Source organism: Kogia breviceps, chromosome 2 (assembly GCF_026419965.1).
Source record: "Kogia breviceps isolate mKogBre1 chromosome 2, mKogBre1 haplotype 1, whole genome shotgun sequence".
Lineage (NCBI taxonomy): Eukaryota > Metazoa > Chordata > Mammalia > Artiodactyla > Physeteridae > Kogia > Kogia breviceps.
In genome coordinates, this window is record NC_081311.1 from 31,607,362 (window position 1) to 31,634,933 (window position 27,572).

The 27,572-nt window shown below is 36.7% G+C and overlaps 1 protein-coding gene across 1 annotated transcript in view; it reads left to right on the top strand.

Annotated features, from left to right (window-relative positions):
* The window catches only part of TM9SF3 (transmembrane 9 superfamily member 3), a 77,237-nt gene that overhangs the window by 35,500 nt on the left and 14,165 nt on the right, over nucleotides 1–27,572 (top strand). Inside the window, exons 8-14 of the mRNA XM_059054510.2 lie at nucleotides 1,770–1,864; nucleotides 4,892–5,022; nucleotides 18,667–18,806; nucleotides 21,612–21,680; nucleotides 24,650–24,796; nucleotides 25,269–25,352; nucleotides 25,477–25,553. Coding sequence (XP_058910493.1) covers nucleotides 1,770–1,864; nucleotides 4,892–5,022; nucleotides 18,667–18,806; nucleotides 21,612–21,680; nucleotides 24,650–24,796; nucleotides 25,269–25,352; nucleotides 25,477–25,553 — 743 coding nt within the window. The remainder of the gene's footprint in view (nucleotides 1–1,769; nucleotides 1,865–4,891; nucleotides 5,023–18,666; nucleotides 18,807–21,611; nucleotides 21,681–24,649; nucleotides 24,797–25,268; nucleotides 25,353–25,476; nucleotides 25,554–27,572) is intronic.

Below are 27,572 nucleotides of genomic sequence, written 5' to 3' on the forward strand. Positions count from 1 at the left end.
TTGCAAAGGCAAATGAGAGTGTTTCCTTAATTTCTCTTTCAGAGTTTTCATCCTTAGTGTATAGGAGTGCAGGAGATTTCTGTGCGTTAATTTTGTATCCTGCTTCTTTACCAAATTCATTGATTAGCTCTAGTCGTTTTTCTGGTAGCATCTTTAGGATTATCTATGAATAGTATCATGTCATCTGCAAGCGGTGACAACCTTATTTCTTCTTTTCTGATTTGGATTCCTTTATCTTCTCTGATTGCTGTGGCTAAAACTTCCAAAACTATATTGAATAACAGTGGTGAGAGTGGACAGCCTTGTCTTATTACTGATCTTAGAGGAAATGGTTTCAGTTTTTCACCATTGAGAATGATGTTGGCTGTGGGCAAATCTGGTTTTTAAACTGATTACCTTTGAGAGACCCACAGTCTTCTAAACATGGGAATGACAGACTTTTATATTATGCTACACTTGTATTTAGCTATATATTGAAGTAATTAAATATTGCAGTGTTTTAACGTATGTATCTTCTTTAAGAAATGGAACATAATTGTTTGAACAGAAGAGTGGTACATGTTTCAAGACTGTATATGATGCTTTTGTAGGTGGACAATGGAATGTAATAATAATTATTATCCAGAAGGTGGTTAATTTTTGAAAGTTGTATATCCTTCCAGTGTACACATTAGTGTGATACTCTTGTAAATTCTATTTAAAATAGTATTCTTTATCTCAAACTGACAAGGTTATACTTTCTCTCTATAGTCTTTTACTTTCCTAGTTGTGGTGAGTTTCAGAAATGATCTTTATTTTTAGTGAGTTAAGTACATTTCTGTATTATGGCAAATGATACTGTCATTTTATCATTTTAATATTTCTGTTTGCAATTAGGCATTTAAAATAAACATGCTTTTTTTGTTGTTGTTTTTTGCGATATGCGGGCCTCTCACTGTTGTGGCCTCTCCCGTTGTGGAGCACAGGCTCTGGATGTGCAGGCTCAGCGGCCATGGCTCACGGGCCCAGACGCTCCGCGGCATGTGGGATCTTCCCGGACCGGGGCACAAACCTGTGTCCCCTGCGTCGGCAGGTGGACTCTCAACCACTGCACCACCAGGGAAGCCCCAATTAGGCATTTAAAATATTTTTTCCAGTTTTATTCAATAGGAGAGTTGGTCTGATTTGCTTAGTTATCATTATTGGAAGACGAGGTTAGAAATTGTTGCTGAGTTAATGTTGATTTGTGGACCTATGGATTTTTAAAAACGTTTTTAACAGTGTAAAGGAAACTAAATAGGAAAAGTCTCAGTATTATACCATTTAAAGTAATAGCAATAATATAGGTTATAGTACTTCCATTTTATTGCTATCAGCAGGCAAGAATCTCCAGCAGTTAAATTATAAAGAGGAATATTCTAATTTTTTTTCTTAACAGATGAATGTCCTTTTCCATATGATGTGATTGGTTCACAGGGTTGCAAAACAGTTTTAGTGCCAGCTTCTAATATGTTTGCCAAAGAAATGTGAAATATTTGTTTAGAATATTATGAAATTTAACTTCAAATTTAAAAAGAATGAGGATCAGTCTGTTATTATTTAAGTGCAATTTTAACTAGAAATTCATTCACTAGGCAACCTTTTGAGGTCCTTTGCAATCCAGAAGGATATTTTTGTGTTCCTGCTAAATTTATTTTTGAAATTAAACTAATGTTAATGTGATAGACTATATAATATTTTCTTTAAATCGTTGGTTTTAGTTTATCATCTGTGTTGTTTTGCCTTTTTAGGAGGGGGTCAATGCTCAGTACAGCCATATTTGTCTATGCTGCTACATCTCCAGTGAATGGTTATTTTGGAGGAAGTCTGTATGCTAGACAAGGAGGTAATTTATGAGTTATTGCTTTGTATTTTTAATTATAGATGCTAATATTGCACTGTGAGGCATATGGAATTTAAAATGGGCAGTACAGCCATTGTAAAGTCCTTTGTTTTCCCATTTCACATAATCTCCACCAAACCTATTATATGTTCTAGTTTGCTTTTATGGAATCCTTGCATTTTATTTCCTAACATTATGAATAATGAATAGATCATCTCCATTGTCCACTGTGAATTATCCCTGAGGAACATGTAGGAGACAGTGTATTTAAGTTATTGATATTATTTTGCTTTGAGGTGCCTAGTTCCCTAGTAGTGCTCCATGGGAGGTTTCCATGTAGAATATATAGCTTCATAGCCGAATGTAAAGGCATGTTTCATGGTTTATGGATAAATGTCTGGGCAGTGAAGTAACATAGGAAGGAAATCTGTTTACTTCTGTTGACTCTTAAATACTTATCAAAGGACACTGCACAAAGATTTTCTGTCACAATCTTTTGCTAAGAGAGCTTCATCTTGAATACCCCCTTGCTTCTTTACCATTGTGACCTGGAAATGACGGGGTATACATGGATGATACGAGGATACTGCTCCTTGGTGTTTCTTTCTGTGATGGCATTCAGGGTTTTTAAGTTCCTTTTTTTCCCCTGTAATTGTTTGGAGTCAGAAACGTGCTAAAAGTAGTAGATTTGCATATTATAGTTTATGAATGAAGGGTTGTTGAAAGACATTAAAATTGTATTCCTAAGGATAGAGACTTCTTAATGTGATTTTCCCAGCCCATCCTAAGCAGTGTCATCATTAGGGGATCCTGCCTTCTTTTAGTAGACTAGACATATCGTCTATAGGAGCTCAGATCATTTAAAATTCCCTCAGGATATCCTGGTTTACCATGGCTTTTTAAAAAATTGGTCCTACCAGACTTAATGTGGTGTATACCTTCAGCAGAGGTGGTTCTCTGGATTGCCTGAGAGAGTATCATTGCAGATTCCTGACTATTTTAGTTAGCTGTTCAGTTTCTCTGTTCTACGTCTAGATATGGGAAATGAGTCTTAGCACACAGGTCTACCATCCTGAGGAAATAAGGATGCCTAAGGTAACTCCTACTTTGAATTTAACCTGAAAACTAGTTAGGCTAAGAATTGTACAGTTTATGACCTCCAGAAAAGTCTCCACAGCAGAAACAGATTACTCAAAACAGGAAATGTATTCATCCTTGGACATAAATTTGCTTTTAGTCCAGTTGCAAGTTAAGAACACCCAACCAAACTTAACTTTACTCTACTTATTCTTGAAAGTTGACAGAGTTCAGACCTAAGCCTAGGAGTATCAAATCTTACCAGGAATAATCTAAATGTTATTTTCTGATTGACAGTGCCCTGAGGAGGTCTGATCATGTCCTGATATTTTGTCTGAGCGATCCCTAAAACCAGGTGAATATAGAGCTCAGTCTAGAGAATCAAGAATTCTTCAGGTTATCTCAGGATCTGAACTACAGTGGAGCTCAAAGGCTTCATACTGTCCTCAGTGCACTGGATAGTGCTCCAGACCCAGTTTAAAGACCAGAGTCTCCAAGGGTGTTGGGGAGCAGTAGGAAGCACAATGCAGATGCCTGGGCTACTGATTGTACCCAGTGGAGTGTGCGTGGGATTCTTTTTGACTGTTGGAGGGAAAGGGAGAAAGAGAGAGAGTTGAGTATAGCTGAATATAGAATTTATTAACCTGTGTCTGAATCTGAGAAGATAATGGAAAGTGCAGGAAAAGAGAATGCTAGGAAAGGGTTGGAATTTAATAAGAGAAATAATCATTTTAATTAGTTCTTACCCTTTTTGTGTTGTTGTTCAAATGCTGAGTATTAGTTTAGAAAGGAGGGGTTCTTGAAACGTACCTGAGAAAGAAATTAGAGGCAAAAGTTCAGAATCAAGGAGTTTTTCTGCAAGAATGTCAAGATCTGGGGTAGTAATTCTATGAGACAGATGTTTGAAAAGAACTTTATATAGAAGAAAATAAAAATTAGGATATTGCTTGTTTTTCCTGTAGCACTTTCTGTTTGGGTCCTGTTGCTTATGGTTGTGGGGCTGAACTTTAATAGAGATCCCATGTTAAATCTTTACATTATGTTCCTGAGCAGTGTGAAGATGCTTCCCGGAGGGGTGCTTGCTCATGCACTCTGCTCTATTAGAGAGAGAGCTCCTGTTGTGCTTCTGGTCATTATGAACTTGATTAAAAATTTTTTGATTACATAGTTTAAAAATTCTTTCCTTGGGTTATTTGAATAATAGATTCTCAGTGAATAGAATTTTGGCAATACAAAGAGGTTCAAAGAAATAGTGAAACTTATAAATATTTAGTTCTGATTGCTGAGAGGCAGCTCATGAAACACATTCTATTGTTTTTTCCTTTTGAAACATAGTAATGAACTTAAATATATGTTTATAATCATAATTATAAAGCTAAGAGTAAATTTAGGGAACGTTAACCCAGGGTGTTTTAAACTTTTGTTTGTTTAAAGCAGTGTAACCCTCTTTTCAAATGAGAGCATATATGAAACTACAATGTGTGAAACTGTTGAAAATGAACTTGTTCTGTTGAAGCAGGGCTGGAGGACCTGGGCCCTTCCTTTACTGGTGACTTCATGGGCACCTCTTAGAAGCTCCAGAACTCCAAGTAACACCTAGGTGTTTGAAAACACCTTTCTAGGCCAACTTGTAGCCCAGAAAGATTGAGTGGTTTACCAACGTTCATAGCGGTTCAGTGGCAGAATCAGGACAAAACACCAGAATATTTTACCATAGTTCATTGCTCTTTTCCAGTATACCCACATCAAAAGCATGTTTCCACTAGACATACTTGAATAGCTGGACCGGTCTTTATTAGCTGTTGTTTTGAAACAGCTATTAGGATGTCAAATTTCAGTTCTTTACATTAAAATTTTAGATAATTTGGTACTAAATAACCACCTTTTAAACATTAATATATGTCTGTCTGTCTACCTAGTTCTCTGGTTGTTGCAGTTTCCCTTTTCTTTCAGGAAGGAGATGGATAAAGCAGATGTTTATTGGTGCATTCCTCATCCCAGCTATGGTGTGTGGAACTGCCTTCTTCATCAATTTTATAGCCATTTATTACCATGCTTCGAGGGCCATTCCTTTTGGAACAATGGTGAGTTGCTTGCATCTTACTTTTAAACTGAAAGAGTATAAGCATTCTCTAATGTGAGGCCTGCTGTCTCTCCAGAGTACCTCTTAACTAGGAGTTCTGCTATTTGCAGCCAGTCCCTACCCAGTCCTGAAAAGTTAGGTAAAGAACGTTTTTTCTTGATTCTGTCAACCAATAAAGTGAAAGAACAACTAGGGAGAAACTGGTGAGTATATTTTAGAGGAAGAATGATGACACACAAGCAACGTGGGTGTTTTAATGTGGTAGGTGAGTGCAGTGGTAGGAAGTGAAGACTCTCCATAACATTTTTTTGTTTTTTGGTAATAGTTTACTATTTTTAGAACATTATGAAAGCATCTATATTAATATTGATAATATATGTGCTATAGATATTAAAATCCTATCTCATACCTTACCTGTTATCACAGAGTTTGAAATGTTTTAGATTATTTAAATATATTAAAGCTAAAGCACAGAAATACTGGTGCTTTACACAGTTAACTCACAGTCTTCAGATTCTTCCTGTTGTCTTTTTACTAGAAACAGAATTTTAGGCCTGGAGTAGACTTTAGTCTTAATGTACACTTTGCAAACGTGCGCACACATGTACATATACGTATGTGAGTTGGAAGGTGGTTACTGCTTTTCAGAGAGGCAATTAACTTAGTTAAGGTCATACAGATGGTCAATGGCAGAACTGTAACTGGAACCCATATCTCTGTCTGAATTTTAATCGTTTTGGCTTTCTATCATATGGGAGTTATTGAATGGTTTCACAGAAATTCCAGATGATTGGTTGTTTTACAGTCCAGGTTTTTCAAAGGCACCTTGCATATATATTTTTACTAAGTCTTTAATATTTTTTATTTAGGAATATTTTGCAGATTGCTTCAGAATTGAAAGCTTTTGTTTGTTTTTTGTTTTTGCAAGGCAAAGTAACTGATAAAGGTTAGGAAAGGGTAAAGTAATTAATTACATTCATTCATTAACTGGAAAAGAATTTGCTTCATAGTAGTTCCAGGCCATCAGGAAGTATATAGAGATATTCAAGTTACTTCTTAAAGATGATCTACTGAATTAATTACTTCCATAATGTTTTAAAAGTTAAAATTCTGATTCTGTTATAATTTTCATCATAAAGTTTTGAATTTGATGTGGTGAAAATTATATGCTTTGTTTCACTAAAATTATAAATTTTACCACTGTGTAAATAGGGTTTTAAATGTTAATATTCACTGTAACTTGCCTTTAGATAATTTAATAATTACTAATTATTCAAGTACAATATCAAACTCTTTGCCAAGCCAGAGATGGTTTGTAAAATTGATCTTTGTTGTATAAAAGACTGGCTGTTGGTGCTTAGCAGCCTCCTACAATGTCATGGTCTTAATTTGCATTCTAATTTGTAATGAAGGAATGCTGAGTGAAGGGTATTCCACTGCCCTCAAGTTTTAATCAGGTGTGTGGTCTAACATTTTTTGCCTCTTTTTAAGAGTATCAGAACTTGTTTAGAACAAGAAATTTAAGAATTGATGTGAATGTTTGACCTAGTTGTCCATTAAGTGTTTTAACTACTTAAACTTATATTTTAAGTTATTTGACTTGTTGACATTATGAAGGAAATGGTTATATATTCTCATAAACCCCATGGTTCTCAACCTTGGGTACATATTAGAGTCTTTGGGGAGTTTAAAATATTTCAATGCCCAGGGCTTCATCCTATGCCAATTTATCTGTCCTGCTTTAAACCCAGTCTCTACTATTTACCTGATTCTGGTTCCCAGAATCTGAGGATGGATCTGTCAGCTGAAAAGCTCCCAGACCACATGTGTCCAAGAAGCTGGTTCTCCTACTAAAACAGCCTAGTTTGAAAATCAGAGTCTTCAGATACTCTTATATGTTCTTCCCGAGGCCTTAGCTCATACTCTCCCCCATTCCTTTGATCTCTTGGACATTGAGCCTTTTCTCTGGTGATCTTAGCTCTGGTTCTGTTTTCTCAGGATTCCACAATTGAAGGCTTAATCCAGCTGTAGTCATAGTGACTTCAGCCTCTGTCTTGCCCTACAGAGGCACCAGAACAATGGGGATTTTGCCCACTTGGGATCTGGAGTCTTGTCAGAATACTGCTTTTGTCCCCAGGACTAGCCCAAGATAAGATTGAAAATGGATGAAATTTGTCTCTGGACCCCAAATTCTCTGCTCATGTGTACCTGATTATACATAAAAAGCCATTAAATCCATGTCAGATTAAGCTTGTTGAATAATAGTCAATCTTAGCAGGTTAATAAAGGTAAAAAAAACATAAGTAGATGGTGGTGGTGGTAATCTCAGCTAATGTCTAGTGTCCCAGGCTTAAGGCATGGTTCCTAGAGAGTATTACAAAACAATGTAGGAGAACATTTAAATGAAATTTGGGGTCAAAGACTGTTCAGAGATGAACATACCTATTTCTGAAGTTGGTGTGTTCTGGCAGAGGTACTATACAGAGAGTTAGAGAGAATGTACTTCAAATTAAATTGAATCTGGTAAGGTAAAACCTTATTCCTTTGGAATTTGTTCATAAATGATTTTAGGTGTTATACCCAGAGTTTTTGGTCCTATGAGAGTTTCTTGGGAATGAAGAAGGGTTTGCCAGGATATTCTGAAAAAAACATTTTAGGCATCAAGTCTTTTGTGGGTTGTAAATCTCAGATTCTTAATTTAATGTTATTGGAGGCTTTCAAAGGACAAAGAACCAAGTTGCAGAGTTTTAAACTCAGAGGCAAGGTAGCATAGAAACTAATAACCTTTCTAATCTAAATACTGTTCAGTTCAGAATGCACTGATAAATTCTTGACTTATCATACTTTATAGTTTTGTCTCTTAATGGGTAGAATAGTTGATGGAGAAGTAACAGGGGTCATGAGCCATGTCATATTTGTCATCTTGAGGTTTGTTTTAGCTTGGGAGGGGAATCATCAGAAATAGGCCCTAGGTTTTAGGAAATCAGATTTCACAAATATTTAGGGAAAATCTGTCTCATGACCCAAGTCTTGGGCCATAACTGGGAAAATGGCTTGAGAATTTGAGGTTTTCAAAAATGAAATTCATGGGGACTTCCCTGGTGGTCCAGTGGTTAAGACTGCACTTCCACTGCACGGGGCGCAGGTTCGACCCCTGGTCAGGGAACTAGGATCCTGCATGCCGTGTGGCGTGCCCCCCCCCCAAAAAAAAGAAATTCATGATATATAATCATAAATTAACACAGTGAGGAAAAAATGGAGACAAAGATTAATGGATACATGCTATTTTGTGATCTCTCAAAGGTTGTGAGAAGAGTACAATATACCTAAGTATGAAAGAATACTAAAGTCTATAAAAATAGTGTTAGAAAACCTCCATTTCCTAACCTGAACTCTTGACAAGTGCTAAGGCTAACAAAAGGATTTTGTAAAAATATTTTGATAGCAAGACCAAAGGCTCATTACATGGGATCAGTGATGTAACAGAGTATAAAAGAAGAATGGCTCTATCTCATTCTTTCTCTTTTTATTTTTCATCAAATAAAATAACCTTCAAACAAGAAAAGACAAGAGGAAATAATCCCTGATAAGAGGGAAGTGAAGCCTTAGATAAGGGGATTGATTGTACGGGAGTACCCAGCCGCCTTAGCAGTAAGTTTAGTTGCTCATATAAATGATCTTTTAGAGCGACTGAGAGATCATGCTGATAAGTAATGCTTGAATAACTAACTGTGTAAGACAGAGGCAAATTGTTTTTCTAGAAGGAAAATGAAGAAAGTGGATTCTCCCTTACAAAACATAGTGAACTTGATGTTGATGAGGCACAAGATTTTAGAATGTGTTATTAAAATTTACTCTTTAAATCACAGGAAGTAATGAACATTAGGAGCTGTTATGGATTCATTAAAACAAAAATGTCAGAACAACTTCAGTTCCTCTCTTTGGTAGGTTTTAGCAAGACTAGAAGAACAAAAGAATAAAAATAAAGTATTATATCTTGTTGGACAAGGTGGAGAAATGTGGATAGAATAGTACAGTCAGGTAAACATGTAAATAATTATAGAATTAAAGTATTGGTATGATATTACCCATAATGTGTCACATACTATCTTTTAGTAGAACATGACAGATATTCTTGACTTTGACCTATTCAAATCATTGTTGATGACATATAAAGGCACAGTTATCTGACAATTAAATTGAACAAGGACATGAGACGGGTGTGGGGCAGGGACTAGTAATATGGAATGATGAAGACAGTATCTAAAATCTCAACTGACTGAAGTGATGTTCCATATCTAACAAGATGAGTTATAGTAAGGACAGGTACATTTGCATAGCATTTTGTACTTTACAAAACACTTTCACACCCCTTGTCTCACCTGGTTTTCAGAAGAACTCAAAGAGATAGAGATAGTGGTATGCATTATCCCGGTTTTACCAAGCAAAAACTAGGATTCAGTTTTTCACTTAAAGTCACATTTTTGTTGTGGTGCTGGTGGTGGTGATGATCTGTTTTAGTTTTTTTTTCTTTTTTTCCTTTCTGCCCAGAATTCAGATTTATGCTGCGAGCAGTGAATGAAGAATGTTTTATGCCTTTTTTTGGTCTGTATGTTTTTACAACTGTATTGAGATATAATTAACATATGATAAATTGTATCTATTTAAAGTGTGGCAAGCTTTGATATATGTATATATTTGGGAAAAAATCACAGTTTTAAAAAAGTTATTAAGTTCAGAAGTTTTGTTATATACCTTTGTAATTTATCCCCTTTTCCTCCTCCTTCCTTCCCTCTTTCTTTTAAAAATCTATTTATTTATTTATGGCTCCGTTGGGTCTTTGTTGCTGCGTGTGGGGTTTCTCTAACTGCTGCAAGCAGGGGCGACTCTTTGTTGCGGTGCACAGGCTTCTCATTGCCGTGGCTTCTCCTTGTTGTGGAGCATGGGCTCTAGGCGTGCGGACTTTGGTAGTTGTGACACGTGGGCTCAGTAGTTGTGGCGCGCAGGCTCAGTAGTTGTAGTGCACGGGCTTAGTTGCTCTGCGGTATGTGGGATCTTCCCAGACCAGGGCTCAAACCCGTGTCCTTTGCATTGGCAGGTGGATTCTTAACCACTGTGCCACCAGGGAAGTCCCTCTCTTTCTTTCTTTTTTTTTTTTTTAAACTTCAAAAATTTTCTTTTTCCCTTCCCTTTTTCATTCTCAGGTAACCACTGGTCTGCTCTCTGTCATCTTAGATTAGTTTGCATTACCTAGAATTTCATATAAGTAGAATCACACAGTATGATCTTTTTTTTGTCTTTTTTCACTCATAAAATTATTTTAAAAATCTCTTGATGTTGTTGCATATATTAATAGTTTTGTTCCTTTGTATTGCTCAGTAGTATTTTTTTGAAAGGGAAGTACCACATTTTGTTTATCCACTTACCCAGTAATGAACTTTTGAATTGTTTTCAGTTTTTGGCTATTACATACAAATCAAGCTGCTGTGAGTATTCATATGTAAATCTTTGTGTGGACATATTTTTTTGATTCTTTTGGATAAATAACTACAGTGGAATGACTGAGTCATATGATAGCTTAACTTTTCAAGAAACTATTAAACTTTCCCAAAGTGGTTTTGCCATTTTACATTCCCACTAGCATTGTATTTATAAGAGTTCCAGTTGCTCCACATTATCTCCAGTACTTGATATGGTCAGTCTTTTTAATTTTAGCCATTATAGTAGAAGTGTAGTGTTGTCTCATTGTGGTTTAAATTTGCATTTCCCTAATGACTAATGTTGAAGATATTTTTGTGTACTTATTTGCCATCCATATATATTCTTTAATGAATGTTTAAATCTTTTGCTTATTTTTTATAGCTTGTCTTGTTGAATGGTAAGAGTTCTTTATATATTGTAGATACTAGTCCTTTGTCTTATATGTAGCTTGCAAGTATATTCTCCCATTTTGTGGCTTGTCTTTTCATTCTCTTAAGAGTATCTTTTTTTTTTTGATGGTTTTGCCCCACGTCTGCTTGATACTAATTGGGCAAGACAGGGACATGCTTTTTTAAAAAAAATTAATTTATTTATTTTTGGCTGCATTGGGTCTTTGTTGCTGCACGCAGGCTTTCTCTATTTGCGCCGAGCAAGGGCTACTCTTCATTGTGGTGCGCAGGCTTTTCTCATTGCAGTGGCTTCTCTTTGTTGTGGAGCACGGGCTCTAGGTGCGTGGGCTTCAGTAGTTGTGGCACGCAGGCTCAGTAGCTGTGGCTCTTGGGCTCTAGAGCACAGGCTTAGTAGTTGTGGCACACAGGCTTAGTTGCTGCACAGCATGTGGGATCTTCCCAGACCAGGGCTCGAACCTATGTCCCCTGCATTGGTAGGCGGATTCTCAACCACTGTGCCACCAGGGAAGTCCAAGAGTATCTTTTGAAGAGCAAAAGTTATTAATTTTGAAGTCCAGTTTATTGATTTTTTTCCTTTTATGGTTTGTGCTTTTCTGTCCTTTTTAAGAAATCTTTTGCCAAATCAAAGATCAGTAAGTTTTCCTCATGTTTTCTTCTAGAAATTTTATAGTTTTAACTCTGAAATATAGGTTTGTGATCCATTTGTAGTTAATTTTGTATATTGTATGAGTTAAGGGTCAAGGGGTTTTGTTTTGTTTTGCTTATGGCTATTCATTTGTTCTAGCACCATTTGTTGAAAAGATTACTCTTTCTCCACTGAATTCCCTTAGCACTTTTATTGATAATCAATTGACCACATATCTATGTGGATCTATTTCTGAACTTTTTTTTCTGTTGCATTGATTAATTTGTTTTTTGGGGTTTTTTGATGCCAATATCACACTGTCTTGATAATTGTAGCTTTACAATAAGTCTTTTTTTCTTTTCTTGCGCGCGGTACACGGGCCTCTCACTGTTGTGGCCTCTCCCACTGCGGAGCACAGGCTCCGGACGCGCAGGCTCAGCGGCCGTGGCCCATGGGCCCCGCTGCTCCACGCCATGTGGGATCCTCCCGGACCGGGGCACGAACCCGTATTCCCTGCATCGGCAGGTGGACTCTCAACCACTGCGCCACCAGGGAAGCCCTACAATAAGTCTTGAAATCAGTTCTTTTTCAGAGTTGTTCTGGATTTTTTAGGTTCTTTGCATTTGCATGTTAAGTTTAGAATTGGCTTGTCAATTTAAGTTTAGAATTGGCTTGTCAATTTCTACGAAAAACCCTGAGGTTTTGATTAGGATTGCATTAATCTTATAGATCAATTTGGGAAGAATTCACATCTTAACATTATATTAAGTCTTTTGATTAATGAACACAGTATATCTCTTGACTTATTTAGGTATCTTTACTTTTTCTTTGTAATGTTTTATAGATTTTAATATTTAGGTTTTATACAGCTTTTATTGAAATTACCCCTAAGTATTTCATATTTTTTATGCTATTTGTAAATGGTATTTTTTAAATTAAAAATTCTGATTGCTTGTTGCTAGTGTATAGAAAAACAGTTGATTTTTGCATGTTGGCTTTGCATCCTGCACCTTTGCTAAACTCACTTATTAGTTCTAATTTCTTTTTTATAGATTCCTGAAGATTTTTTTTACATAGATTGTCATGTTGTCTGAGAATAAAGACAATTTTATTTCTACCTTTCTAACCTGTATGCCTTTTATTTCTTTTTCTTGCCTTATTGCACTGGCTAGAACCTCCAGTACAATGTTGAATAGAAGAGGTGAGAGCAGACTTCTTCTCTTGTTCCCAATCTTAGGGGGAAAATATTCAGTCTTGTGCCATCAAGAAATATTACCTGTAGTTTTTTCATAGATGTCCTTAATCAAGTTGATGAAGTTCACCTCTATTCCTAGTTTGCTGAGTTTGTTTTATTGTGAAGGGAGGTTGACTCTTGCACTGATTTTTTTCTGCACCTTTTGAGATGATCTATGATTTTTCTTTTTTTAGTCTGATGATATGGTGAACTGCATTGATTGATTATTGAATTTTAAACCAATCTTGCATTCCTTTGATAAACCTCAATTTGTTATGATGTATTATCCATTTTATATATAGCTGGATTCCATTTGCTAAAATTTGTTGCTTTTTGTTTTGAACCTATATTTATGAGAAATATTGATCTGCAATTTTCTTATAATGTCTTTTTTTATGGTTTTGGTATCAGGGTAATGCTAGCATTATAGAATAAGTTTTTAACTTCAAACCCAGTGTTTCTTCTCTTACAGTGTTGAAGTTGCCCAAGAAACAGAATGGGGAGTTATTAATTAGAATGTTGAAAATATCTATAAAATAGATAGGCTTCTTATAAGCATTTCTGTTTAAGTTGGCAATGTCCTGATTGTTAGGTTGATTATTGTCAACATGCTTAAATTGAAGCTAAATAATTTTTATATAGACATAAAGGCATAAAATGTATAAGGTAGAAAAGGAGTCATAAAAATTGCCTACTCTGAGCAAGTGTCAAGGAAATGCCTAAACATAATGACTGACAAGATGATATATTTTCTGAGAATCACGTTACCTATAAGCAGTTACTGTCTATTATTCTCAGTAAAATTTATATCCTTTAGTATTCCATAATAGCCCATCTTAGGCTGCCTTTTCCCTTTCCATTGCACTCACACCACACATTTCCTTAGAAGGCCAGTCTGGAAATAAAGATAGAATAATAGTCACATTCTTAGTCCGTGACTGAGGTTGAGAATAGTTGACCAGTTGGTACATCTTTGGGGTATTAAGCAGTGATAGGCAGTACTTGTTTCTATCTTGTTCTCATTGTAGCTAGGAGAGGCCCTCAACCTGGAGTGAGTCCTTCCTTCCCCCGTCCCTGTTTTCACTTTTCATTGGTCCATGAAAAGAGGCTAGGAAGCTCTAAGGGTGGGCCCTGTATTAGTTTGAGTTCCAGGGTTTTCACCAGTGTATTAGACTAATGGTTTTTTAACTCTTAGTTTTTAAATTTCATTTTTTTTTTTTTTTTTTTTTTTGCGCAGTATGCGGGCCTCTCACTGTTGTGGCCTCTCCCGTTGCGGAGCATAGGCCCCAAACGCGCAGGCCCAGCGGCCATGGCTCACGGGCTTAGTTGCTCCGCGGCATGTGGGATCTTCCCGGACCAGGGCATGAACCCGTGTCTCCTGCATCGGCAGGCGGACTCTCAACCACTGCGCCACCAGGGAAGCCCCTTAAATTTCATTTTAAATGAAAGCTTAATGCAGAAGCCCAATAAAGAAAACAGATACAAGCTTGATTCTGTTAGTATAAATAAATTTTCCAAATTCAGTTTTTTTAGCATTCTAAATTTAATGAGAGCAATAACGTTGCAATGAATGCAGATTTAATACCAAGGGGTACAGGTAACATTCTTCTTCAGTAACCAGTTTGTTTGATTGAATATCAGTATTGAGAAAAATCCTGACTTCTCGGATAATTTAGTTCCATGTGACTGTTTTTTTTTTTTTTTTAATAGCTTGCCTTGCAGTCTCGAGTATTTTTCAAGTAAACTCATCCAGAACTTGTACATAAAGGAGTAGGAAATTGGTTTCACAGTTCAGTCACTAACAGTTTCTAACAAACTGCTCACATTTTTTATCATGTATTAAAAAGTCAGGGAAAGGGGAAAAAATTAAATGCTAAACAGTTGATATTGTCTTGATGAGACCGTTTATAGATTCCTTTGTTGACTGCTGTTATGCTTTTTTAAGCACACAGGCAAGATACGCCCTCATTTCACCTGCCACTTAATGGCTTGTGACATGCATGTGCTGTAGTGCATTTGCTTGTAAAGCTTTTAGTGAGCAAATATGTGCAGGCCTGAATTGGGTCGGGGTGGAGGATGGGGAGGGAGAACAAAAGACCCATTACAAGCATTACAAGCCTTCCTAATCAATGACACGTTTACTAGGAGTCCAAATATATACACAGAGATAGCAGGAGAAACTTTATTCTGAGATTTGCATAAAAATGAGCTAACATGATTGTGGTATCTCCAGTTATTAATATTTGGTATAGAACTAATTTGAGTGTGTATATTTTTATTACACTTAAAAATATTCTTTTTAAAAAACTATTTTCAAAAGGATATTCAAATCAAATGCTTGTGGAATTCCTGAAACTCTTCAGCAGGACCTGAGGTTCTGTGGAACAGTTTGAAGACCACTCTGCTAGACCATTGTCATTCCACATAGGAATGTTTTCTCCAGCTTCTCCTCAATCCTTATTTGAAATTAGAGTTCTGGTAAATTAAGGGGAAAATACATAGGTCTCTATCACAGTGTGTTAATATTTTATGAGTTTTATGTACTTAATGATAGCAAAATAATAATTTAAAAAGCAATCAACAATGAATAAAAATTGAGACAGAATTCACCCCCCAAATGGGAGGTATGTGTAATTCACAATATATCCTAGTATTTAAAATATCTTTAAAATGTTGGCTTATTTTTTATGTTTCACATATTCTTGTTATTTATATGGGCAAAAATTCATATTATTAAGAGGTCTAAACTGAGACACCAGTGATTTGTGTTCCTAAGGCTGAGCTTTAAAATGGAATTTCAGAACTCATACATTTATACAAGTTTTACCTGAAAGGAAGATGATAATACTCTTTGGCTTGTTTAACACACACAAGCACACATAAGGATATAATGAAGATGTAGAGTTTTCACAATGTTGCTTCAAAATAGATTCTTTCGTTCTCATGTGATCACTGTGGATTTTCTACCCCACACCTCTTCATTTCTCTCAGTCAGTTTCTTCACAGTTTTCATTCAGCTTTTCTCTCACTTTTACTTTTTTTCCCCCCATCAAGGTACATTTTATTGTTTAAAAATTTTTTTTAATTTAATTTAATTTTTTTTATACAGCAGGTTCTTACTAGTCATCAATTTTATACACATCAGTGTATACATGTCAATCCCAATTGCCCCGTTCAGCACACCAGCATCCCCTCCCCCCCACCGTGGCTTTCCCCCCTTGGTGTCCATACATTTGTTCTCTACATCTGTGCCTCAACTTCTGCCCTGGAAACTGATTCATCTGTACCATTTTTCTAGGTTCTACATACATGCGTTAATATACGATATTTGTTTTTCTCTTTCTGACTTCACTCTGTATGACAGTCTCTAGATCCATCCACGTCTCCACAAATGACTCAATTTCGTTCCTTTTTATGGCTGAGTAATATTCCATTGTATATATGTACCACAACTTCTTTTTTTAAAAAAATTAATTTATTTTATATTTATTTTTGGCTGCGTTGGGTCTCTGTTGCTGCGCACAGGCTTTCTCTAGTTGTGGCGAGAGGAGGCTACTCTTTGTTGTAGTGCATGGGCTTCTCTTGTTGCGGAGCACTGGCTCTAGGCGCACGGGCTTCAGTAGTTGCAGCACATGGGCTCAGTAGTTGTGGCTTGTGGGCTCTAGAGCGCAGGCTCAGTAGTTGTGGTGCACGGGCTTAGTTGCTCCGCAGCATGTGGGATCTTCCCAGACCAGGGCTCAAACCTGTGTCCCCTGCATTGGCAGGCGGATTCTTTTTTTTTTTTTTTTTTTTTTTCTGATACGCGGGCCTCTCACTGTTGTGGCCTCTCCCGTTGCGGAGCACAGGCTCCGGACGCGCAGGCTCAGCAGCCATGGCTCACGGGCCCAGCCGCTCCGCGGCATGTGGGATCTTCCCGGACCGGGGCACGAACCCGTGTCCCCTGCATCGGCAGGCGGATTCTCAACCACTGCGCCACCAGGGAAGCCCTAGGCGGATTCTTAACTGCTGCGCCACCAGGGAAGTCCCTGTACCACAACTTCTTTATCCATTCGTCTGTCGATGAGCATTTAGGTTGCTTCCATGACCTAGCTATTGTAAATAGTGCCACAATGAACATTGGGGTGCATGTGTCTTTTCTGAATTATGATTTTCTCTGGGTATATGCCCAATAGTGGGATTGCTGGATCATATGGTAATTCTATTTTTAGTTTTTTAAGGAACCTCCATACTGTTCTCCATAGTGACTGTATCAATTTATATTCCCACCAACAGCACAAGAGGGTTCCCTTTTCTCCACACCCTCTCCAGCATTTGTTGTTTGTAGATTTTCTGATGCTGCCCATTCTAACTGGTGTGAGGTGATACCTTATTGTAGTTGCCTCTCATTGTTGTGGCCTCTCCCGTTGTGGCGCACAGGCTCCGGATGCGCAGGCTCAGCAGCCATGGCTCATGGGCCTAGCTGTTCCACGGCACGTGGGATCTTCCCGGCCCGGGGCACAAACCCTGTCCCCTGCATCGGCAGGCAGACTCTCAACCACTGTGCCACCAGGGAAGCCCCTCATTGTAGTTTTGATTTGCATTTCTCTAATAATTAGTGATGTTGAGCAGCTTTTCATGTGCTTCTTGGCCATCTGTATGTCTTCTTTGGAGAAAAGTCTATTTAGGTCTTCTGCTCATGTTTGGATAAGGTTGTTTGTTTCTTTAATATTGAGCTGCATCTCACTTTTACTTTTAATTTATTAGAATCCCCAAATGTATACTTGAAAGAGATCTTAGAGGTGATTCAGTCCTATTCCAGTTTTAGAAGTTCAGAGTGAAATAATCCTAACCAGATGCTGGCTGGAAAAGAACTTGAGTGTGTCTCCTTGAGTGTACAGATTTATATAAAGAAAAAAAAATCACAAAAATAAATTTATTTATTTATTAACTAACCACTTTGGTTCTAGAATCTCTGTGTGGTCTTCCCTGTAACTTTAGACTTTGAATTACTGATTGGCAGAAAAATACTCATATTATTTTAGTAATACACATATGTAATAAACAGTGATATTCTTCTATTTTTAAGATCCTAAGGCACTGTAGAATAGAAACGAGCAGACAGATTGAGACAGGCAGATCTGAATTGAAATCTTAGCTCGGCCACCTACTAATTGTGTGATCATGGGAAGTTACTTAGCCTCTCTAAGTCTCATTTTCTTCATCTGTAAAGTAGAAAAATAACATGTATAAAGGTCCTTGTGCATATTAGGAGCTGAATGAAGTGTAGGCAAGTAAATAAGTTGGTTATAATGATAAAAGATAAAGGATATGTTAAAAGCATGACAGCTGAAAGTGAAAGGAGAGGAAAAAGGACTGTAGTAGGGACAGTATGGAAGAATAGGAAAAATTGGGAACTACAGTAGATAGGAAACAGTTCAACTTGTATTTAGTTTAATTCTAATATTTTAAAGCACATTCTTTTCCTATTGCCATTAGTATATATTCTGCACAATTTTAACCCATATTGAAGTTAAACATTTTCTCTTGTGATCAAATTGTATTTAAATTTGTTTTAACATCTTTATTGGAGTATAATTGCTTTACAATGGTGTGTTAGTTTCTGCTTTACAAAAAAGTGAATCAGTTATACATATGTTCCCATATCTCTTCCCTCTTGCGTCTCTCTCCCTCCCAACCTCCCTATCCCACCCCTCTAGGTGGTCACAAACCACCTAGCTGATCTCCCTGTGCCATGTGGCCGCTTCCCACTAGCTATCCACCCTATGTTTGGTAGTGTATATATGTCCATGCCACTCTCTCACTTCGTCTGTATTTAAATTTTTAAGTGTCGTTTTTACTTGTTTTTATTAGTTATTGTTCTCTGAGTAATCACACATATTTTAATTTAATTTACAGGTGGCCGTTTGTTGCATCTGTTTTTTTGTTATCCTTCCTCTAAATCTTGTTGGTACAATACTTGGCCGAAATCTGTCAGGTCAACCGAACTTTCCGTGTCGTGTCAATGCTGTGCCTCGTCCCATACCGGAGAAAAAATGGTAAAGAGAATGCTAAATTTTATGTGACTGCTTCTCAAAATATATAAATTCCTAAGGCTATTATGTATACATAATTTTTAGAATTGGCATGTATTTATAAGTTTAAACTTAAGAATTTGTCTTTTTACTTTTTCCTTCAGTTTATATTGCTAGGAGTAGTAATAAATGTTATGCTTATTTCACTTTTTTGAATATTAGTGCCATTTACAGAGAAATCAAATGCTTTGGTAAGTACACTAGTGCATAGAGGTGGATGGGACCTAAAGCAGCAGCTGTTGTATAACTGCAGTCTATAAACCAGATTTGACCTGCTGCCTGTTTTTATAAATAAAATTTTCTTGGAATATAGCCATGCCTGTTTGTTGACATATTGTCTGTGACTGCTTTCACAGGGTGGCATCAAAGTTGAGTAGTTATGACAGAGGCCATATCACCTGCAAAACCTGAAATACTTACTCTCTGAACCTTTACAGAAGAAGATTGCCAACCCTGGGCTTCTAATTTCACTCTCCTTTCCAGATATTTTATTATTCGAAACAACATTGACTTATAGCCATAGATTTTGTATCAATTGAGAGAGGAATTAGTATTGAGACCACTTATAATTTACTGACCTATTTTCTTTACCTTCACTTCTGGGATAGTATAGAATCTCTCAAATACATTCTTCACATTTTATGCACAAAATGTATTTTTGAGGATCTCCCATAATTCAAGATTTAATCCTGACAAAGGATGACAGGTATTTCTGTTTAACAACTAAAGCGATTCTTCTTTTGCAATAGTGTAAACATAGTTTATAGTTCATTTGACCATTCAGCTTTGAAATAGTGATTCTTGATGGATTTTTAACCTGAGATGGTTTGTATTTTTTCAACTTTTGGACATAAAATGAGATATTACTAATATGTTTCTATTTCTAATTTTCATAATTCAAGTTTGAACAAAATGTGAACTCATTATATGTTTTGCCTTTTAAGATTAGTAAATTGAGGACTTCCCCAGCAGTCCAGTGGTTAAGACTCCACCCTTCCACTGCAGGGGGTGCGGGTTCGATCCCTAGTGAGGGAACTAAGATTCCATGTGCCGCATGGCACAGCCAAAAAAAAAATAAATTAATTAAATAAAGTTAGTAAATTGAACGTTTTAGTGCTGATTTATGCTATTCCGCATTCTTTATTTTCCTAATTCTTACTTGCAGACATAAATAGAACAATCTTACTGTACATTTTTTTATTCCCCATCTCATAAGAATAGCTATACAGTAGAATGCATATTCATAATAAGGAATATATATTGAAAAGCCTCCATTCCTAGATATTTTGCTATATTGTAAGTATAACTTATGTTTAAGTACTTATATAGTCTTTTGTAGACTTGGAGGTATGTAGACATTTGCAGAAGTGGAGGCTGAATAAAATAGCCCCGTAGTGTAAAGGAGAGTGATCTGTTCTAGTCTTAGGAATTGTCCGTGTTCTTTTTCTCTTAGATTGGTGCTTATGGGAACTTTTGTAGTCTGTTTTTTAAAGTCAGTTTTAACTTCAAATCAACATTAGACTGTTAAGGCCCATTGATATCCTAATGTTTGTTCCTTTACCCATTACTGGGGAGGATAAGGTTAAAGGAAAAGCATAGAAATCACAAAAGTTCCTCTAGGTCACTAGGGCTGGTGAAGGAGAGGAAGGAGAAACACGTGATCTTGCTAATAACCATGGGTCACACTTAGGTGTAGGAAGGCTCGCGTGTCTCTTCATTTTCTTTGTATAGTTGTATGGGAACCAAAATCTGAATACTAGATCTGGCGGGCATGTCATTTTTAACCTCTGTGGATCTTGGCTTTCTATAAAAGGAGGAAAGAAGACTAGACTTTAAAATTTGAAAAAAATTTTTTTCGGCTCTCAAACTCATTTTCTTCTCAGTTTTGTAATTTGTTCATTTCAGAAATAGTAGTTTACTATCTTTTATGTGCCACATACTGTGCTGGACACTGGGAATACCTAGATGAATAGCTTCTGCCTGCCAGGGTTTATAATCTAGTGAGGTATTTAATTAGACAGTACAGTATAGTGTGGTAAGTGCTGCCATGGAGTTACATTCAGGAGACAGTGGAAGAACCCACCTCTTCTTGGGAGACCCGGGAAAGGCTTTACAGGGTGAACACTCGAGTCAGTGCTCGCAGGAGAGAACCATGAGACAAGGGAAGGCATTGCAGGTGGAGAATTACCGATTGCAATCAATAAATGTTTGTTGAGTGAATGAATGAGGTTTGAATTTTATTTTTTATTCATTCTTTGACTCCTTTTATAACTCAGAACCCATAATACCTTAATTGTATGATTCATAGGAGAACAAGTTACTGAACCAAGGAAAGCATGAGCAAAGAGATTGGCAAGACCACAATTTGGGAAACATTATTTCAGATGCAGAGGGGGGTCTCAAGAGTTTTATTTTCTTTCCCTATGGCTTTCTGTAAGGTAAATGACGGAAATTTTTAGAAGTTACTGAAAAGTATAGAACAGGAGCAAATACTCATAGTTTTTTTTGAGTTCTGCCAGTAGCAAGTATTTGTGTTCCACAAGTTCTTATCTTGGCCTTTAATGCCAAAAAGAATTTTGACTATAACCTATGGCTAATTTGAAGTCCCCTCTCAGTATTGTGACTCTTTGAATTTTTGTTTTTCTTTTAACTGGTTTGTTTCTATCCTTTAGATTATTTTTAAGTACCAAGCATCTGATTTCTATTATCAGGGTTTATATAATGTGGAAATCATACTAGAAGTTTACTGTTAATTTTAATATTTTCCAGGTTCATGGAGCCTGCAGTTATTGTTTGCCTGGGAGGAATTTTACCTTTTGGCTCAATCTTTATTGAAATGTAAGTTTTGGCAATGTATTTATGTTTTGGGGGATTTCATTAAAAAGAAAATTTAGGAGTTAGGATAGGTATAGAATCATCAGATGGGCAGGCATCTAACAGAGTTAGTTTGTTAAGTCCATGCTTCTAGTAAGGGGTCTACGTAGTCTATCAAAAGGTGGTTTTCTGCTTTGTTCTCAGATATTCAGGTGAAGCTTATACTGTTTTTGTATTGTGTTCTAGACCTTTCTCACCAAACAGCGGATCTTAGAAATCAAAGCATGCATGCTAGAGAATGCATGCATGTCAGACCAGCCTTTGATCACCTACATGATATAAGAAATTACTGATTTTTATTTTTAAAATATTTCTAAGGGTCCAGGGAACTAGGTAAACCATTACCTACCAGTTAGTCAAGATCCTGACATCTTTGGATACACATTCATTCCTAGTCTTCTTCCATCGAGGCCCACAGGAGTGCTGGAAATTATGTATGTGTTTGGGGGTGGGAGATATGCCATCTTGTGCCCAGTTACCATGCTTCATATCTGCCTCCTTGGTCCCTACTGCAAAATATAAGCATTACTTTTCTCAGCCTGTGTTCCAGTGTTCCTTGATGGGAATGCTCTGGCATTTTAGAAAAGACAGTTCTTTGTATGGGACTTTTTCAAGAACTACAGTCATACACCTCTGGATCCTGCCCATGAAATGCCAGTCATTGTGACTACTAAAAACTTCCTTACACGTTTCCAGATGCCTCAGTGCTGATTCTCTCCTGTCCAGTGGATGCCTCCTTAAGAGGCGTGATTGAATCTGACAGTTGGTTAATTGAAAAAGTTGGCTCATGTAAGGGAATTATTAAAAAAAGATAAATACATAACATTTTATTTTAACTTAAAACAACTAAAGGTACATCTTTCACTGATTTTTTAAAAAAATATAGAGCCAAGGTCTTCCCTTTGTACCTAGTTGACGTTTCCATCATTTTTACCTTTGAAATTCATAATGCATCTTCTGTATTTTCCAACCTTTTTAAAGTGGAGCAGGAATGTAAAGACCTGTCTGAAGTATCCTAAATGCAGAATCCTTCTAGATTTGTACATTTGTCCCCCAGTCTTTTATAGTTGTCTCACCCACGCCCAGTTTTATCACTTTTTTTTTAGTGGCTCACCTTATTGAATTTTTCCAAAGTATTCAACATAATTTTGATAGAAATCATAATTCTTTTAGCTATCATCTTTATTTCTTTTTTTTTTTTTTTTTGCGGTATGTGGGCCACTCACTGCTGTGGCCTCTCCTGTTGCAGAGCACAGGCTCCGGGCGTGCAGGCTCAGCGGCCATGGCTCACAGGCCCAGCCGCTCTGCGGCATGTGGGATCCTCCCGGACCGGGGCACAAACCCGTGTCCCCTGCATCAGCAGGCGGACTCTCAACCACTGTGCCACCAGGGAAGCCCTGTTTATTTCTTTATGTGACATTTAAATTGTCTCATTACACTAATAAGGACAACTGACATAGATTTGGGCCACTCCTGGTGGTCACCTGCCAGCTGTGGGTATTAGTCGGCACCTTAGAGGGATTGGAGAGCATGTCACTCTAGCTCATGGTTTAATAAAACCAGTTCGAGAAATTCTTTTGTACTTTCTGACTTGTGTCCTCACCCTGATTTGACTTGCCACTATTTTTTCCTTCCTACCCTGTCCATCCTACCTTGTGGATCACGTCTTCCTGATTTCTCGGGTACTCTGTTCCATTTGGTAGCCACTCTGCTGTATCTTTAACTTCTCTGCTTTGACCACCCTCACACCTTTCTCCACTTGATAGCCACAGTGGTCTTTTTAAGGTATCAGTCTGATCCTGTCACTTATTTGCTAAAGACTTCTCATTTTCATTGAGGTAAGGTCCAAACCCCATCACGTAGTCAGTAAAGACCTTCATAATATAGAATCTGGCCCTGTTCTCTTTTCCAACCTCATCTCTTATCTCTCACAGTTCATTTGAAGTTCTAGCCATACTGAATTACTTTGAGTCTTTCTAAATACAGTGAATTCCTTTATTTGTGAGCCTTTGCCATTGCTGTTCCAATGCATGGAACATTATTCTAGCTCCCCACCCACCATGTCTTATCTGATTCTTCTCACCACCTTTTCCTACCCCCAGAGCCCCACCCAGCCAAACCAGTAAGTTACCCCTTTTAGGTGCATTGGAGAAGCACTTTTGTGTCATGATTGCCCCTTTACTAGTTCCCACTGAACTAATCTCCTTCAGAGTAGAGACTTTGTCTTCAATTCTGTTCTCACAGCTTCTCTGATGTTGAAAGAATGGGTGATGAATAAGGTAACTAACAAGCAGAAGGGAACAAGAAAAAGAAAAGAGGCTAAAAAACCCTTTTTATTTAACTATGGTTTGTGTAATGGAATTAGAGTAAACAGTCTTTTTTTGGTATAAAATCTTAATGCCCTTTCTCTTGTGGTACTGTGAAAATGGCATGAAGCTTCCATAGGCTTTCTTTTCCTAATTATTTTTATTTTCTTAATTTTATACATTATTACTATATCAAACCTTTTTTAATTTAATAGGGTGTTTTATAAAATATAAAATACATTGTTTATAAAGTGTTGTATCTAGAAAAATTGAAAGAACGAGGAAATTGACTTTATTTTAAAAATAAGAATTTTTAGCTATTTTCATTTTTCTTTTCCACAATATACTCCTTAAGCTTCTAATTTATTTAGTTTACTTAGAGATGAATACCCTACCCTACTAATGAGTCTGTTTTTGAAAGATTATTGAAGAAAATATTTTTGAGAGAATTTTAAATGACTTAATGAAAAGGGGGTAAGGGAAACTGTTGGAAGTTACTTGAAAGAAAAATATTGAGATTGAAGTGAGAGAAAAGTGAGAACTAAGGTGCAAGTGATATTTAGCAAGAGCAGTGTGAGCTACATGAATAAAGACTAGAAAACTATGTCTTCGTTGTGTTGTATTTAGGTATTTCATCTTCACATCTTTCTGGGCGTATAAGATCTATTATGTCTATGGCTTCATGATGCTGGTGCTGGTCATCCTGTGCATTGTGACCGTCTGTGTGACCATCGTGTGCACATACTTTCTACTAAATGCAGAGGATTATAGGTGGTGAGTACTTATTTCTGGGAGGAACCTCTGGGGACCATAATATTTTAAAATAAGATTCCATTTGAAGTATATCAAGTGGAGTAAAAGATCTGTATAGAAATTTTCCTCCTTAAGATAGTATAGAGATTTTTTTTTCAATTATAAACATGTTGACGATTTTAGAGGAAAAATAATATCAGTCAGAAAAAAATTTTTTGGTATTAATGAGGGTCATTAGTTTAAACACTAGGAGACAGGTCTAAAAAAGGAAATGGTTTATTTAGGGTCATTTATAATAGGAAATTTGACAAAATTTAGGATCTCTCTTTCCAATTCTTAGGCTTTCTCCTCGTTGATATATTTAAATGCCATTGTACATTTGTACATGCATTTGTTTTTAAATATACAGAATCTTAAAGGATATTTTTATAAAAGTCTTTGCTTTAAAATCTTTCAGTGCCATCCATTCAAAAGGGTTACTTTTTTTCTTCAGGCAATGGACAAGTTTTCTCTCTGCTGCATCAACTGCAATTTATGTTTACATGTATTCCTTTTACTACTATTTTTTCAAAACAAAGTAAGTGGAGACATTTTTTCATTTTGTATTTTAGAAGCTGTTTGTCATTTAAATACTAGAATTTAGGCCTTATGTCTAAAGTAAAAACAGATATACTATATATAATTTTTTGGTTTTATTTCAGGATGTATGGCTTATTTCAGACATCATTTTACTTTGGATATATGGCGGTATTTAGCACAGCCTTAGGGATAATGTGTGGTAAGTTCTGAACTTCCTGGAACATCATAAGTAAATCTTTGAGTGTTTCTGAATCAGAAAAATACAGTAATTGGAAATTAAGAAACTACTTTCTGTTGTTTGATCAGGAATACCAAAATGAACTCAAGCATCTGATTTCAGTCCTTTTGACTATTCCTTAAAATCTAATTTATTACCTCATTGATTTCTTTTTTACTTTCCTGTTTTTAGTAATTCTGTATAGCACTATTTTTATTTTCCATACCACAATTAGTTTCTTATTCATGTTGAGAATTATTGTTTTTGTTTGTTTGTTTTTTTTAGTTTAGATTGTTTGCAAAAGATTATTATGTAAACAGGTTAAGGTTTGGCTGAATGATTTTTGTTTGGAAGTTTCTGTTCCACTGTTCATGGAGGTAGCAGTGTCCAGGAGGCAGCACAGTTGACTGGTTATCAGTACACATTTGGGTGTCTGTAGACTGGGCTTAAGTTCTGGCTGTGCCACCTGTGGTTCTATACCTTGATCCAGTTCCCCAAGCTCTCCAAGCCTCTGTAAAATGAGGATAATACCACTGTTTCATGGGTCTATCACAATCTTCCCTTAAGTGGAAGAGGTAATAGTTATCACCATATAATAGAGTCTGTAGTATGTGTGAAATAACTAGAAAATAAAGAACTTCTGGAAGCAGCATGATAAATGGAAAAGACATGGACTGAAGAGCCTGAGAGACCTGGATTAAATCTCCATGCTGCCACTCACTGTTTTTTGTGGCCATGGGAAGGCGTATTAACCTTTCTAAATCTCATTTTCTAATCTATAAAATGGGCATAGCTTTCAGAGTAGTTATTTGTGATAGTGTCATGTGTGTAAAGCAAATGTAATGCAGGTCTGTTATTAGGTGTTAAGAGATAGCCAGTTACATGGGAGGCATGGTGGAGAATTTCTGGGAAGAGCTAGACTTTGGGGGACCAATTAGTCCTGGTTGTGAATCGTATTGCCTCTACTTAATAACCCTGTTACTGTGGCCAAATTATTTAACCTTTCTTCCTCAACATTCTCATTTGCAAAACAGTAGTAATACCTACCTTACAGGGTTGTGATGAAGAGTCAGTGATTGACTGTGGGTAAACATCAGGTGGATGGCAGATGCTCAGTGAGTGCCGGCTGCTGCAGTTACTGGATTGAGGAGGGCCAAGCGTCTTGGGCTCTCCTTCTGTTCTGGGGTTATGTCTTTGTTTCTGTAGATTCTTTGGGTTTCTACACCTTGTGTTTTCACCTCAGAGCATTCATGACACTGAGTCCTGGCAGAGGTATCTTAAGGGAAAATGTACAAGCAGCTCACTTTTTTTCTGGTTCAGGTTTTTACCCAATAAATGAGGCTAATTCCCTAGTTACCTCATAGGAATGATGTAAGACTTAAGGACTGATCACTCTGGAGACATTTCCAGATAGTGTATAATTCAGAACTACCCCCCTCAACACACACCTTTTTTTTTTTTTTTTTTTTTTTTGGTAATTCTACCTTTAGCTATAGGATGGGCAATAGAATAAGGAAAACAGAGTGATCTTGTTAAAACCTAGGTCCTGGTATGACATTTGTGGACCTCTTTAGGGTACCAAGATTGCTTTCTTCCTTCATCAGAGGAATCTGTTCTGCAGATTGGTAGTTGCCAGAGATGAAGGTGGTCAAAAGGTCCAAACTTCCAACTATAAGATGAATAACTTCTGGGGATGTAATGTACAGTAAGGTGATTAGATTTAATAATATTGTGTTGTATATTTGTAAGCTGTTAAGAGTTTGGTCTTAAAAGTTCTTTCACAAGAAAAAAACCCTTTGTAACTATGTGAGGTAATGGATGTTAACTAAATTTATTGAGGTGGTCATTTTGCAATACATACATATATCAAATCATTATGATGTCCACCTTAAACTAATATAATGTTACATGATAATTTAAAAAAAAGAATCTATACCCAGCCATAAAAAAGAATGAAATAATGCCTTTTGCAGCAACATGGATGGACCTAGAGATTATCAT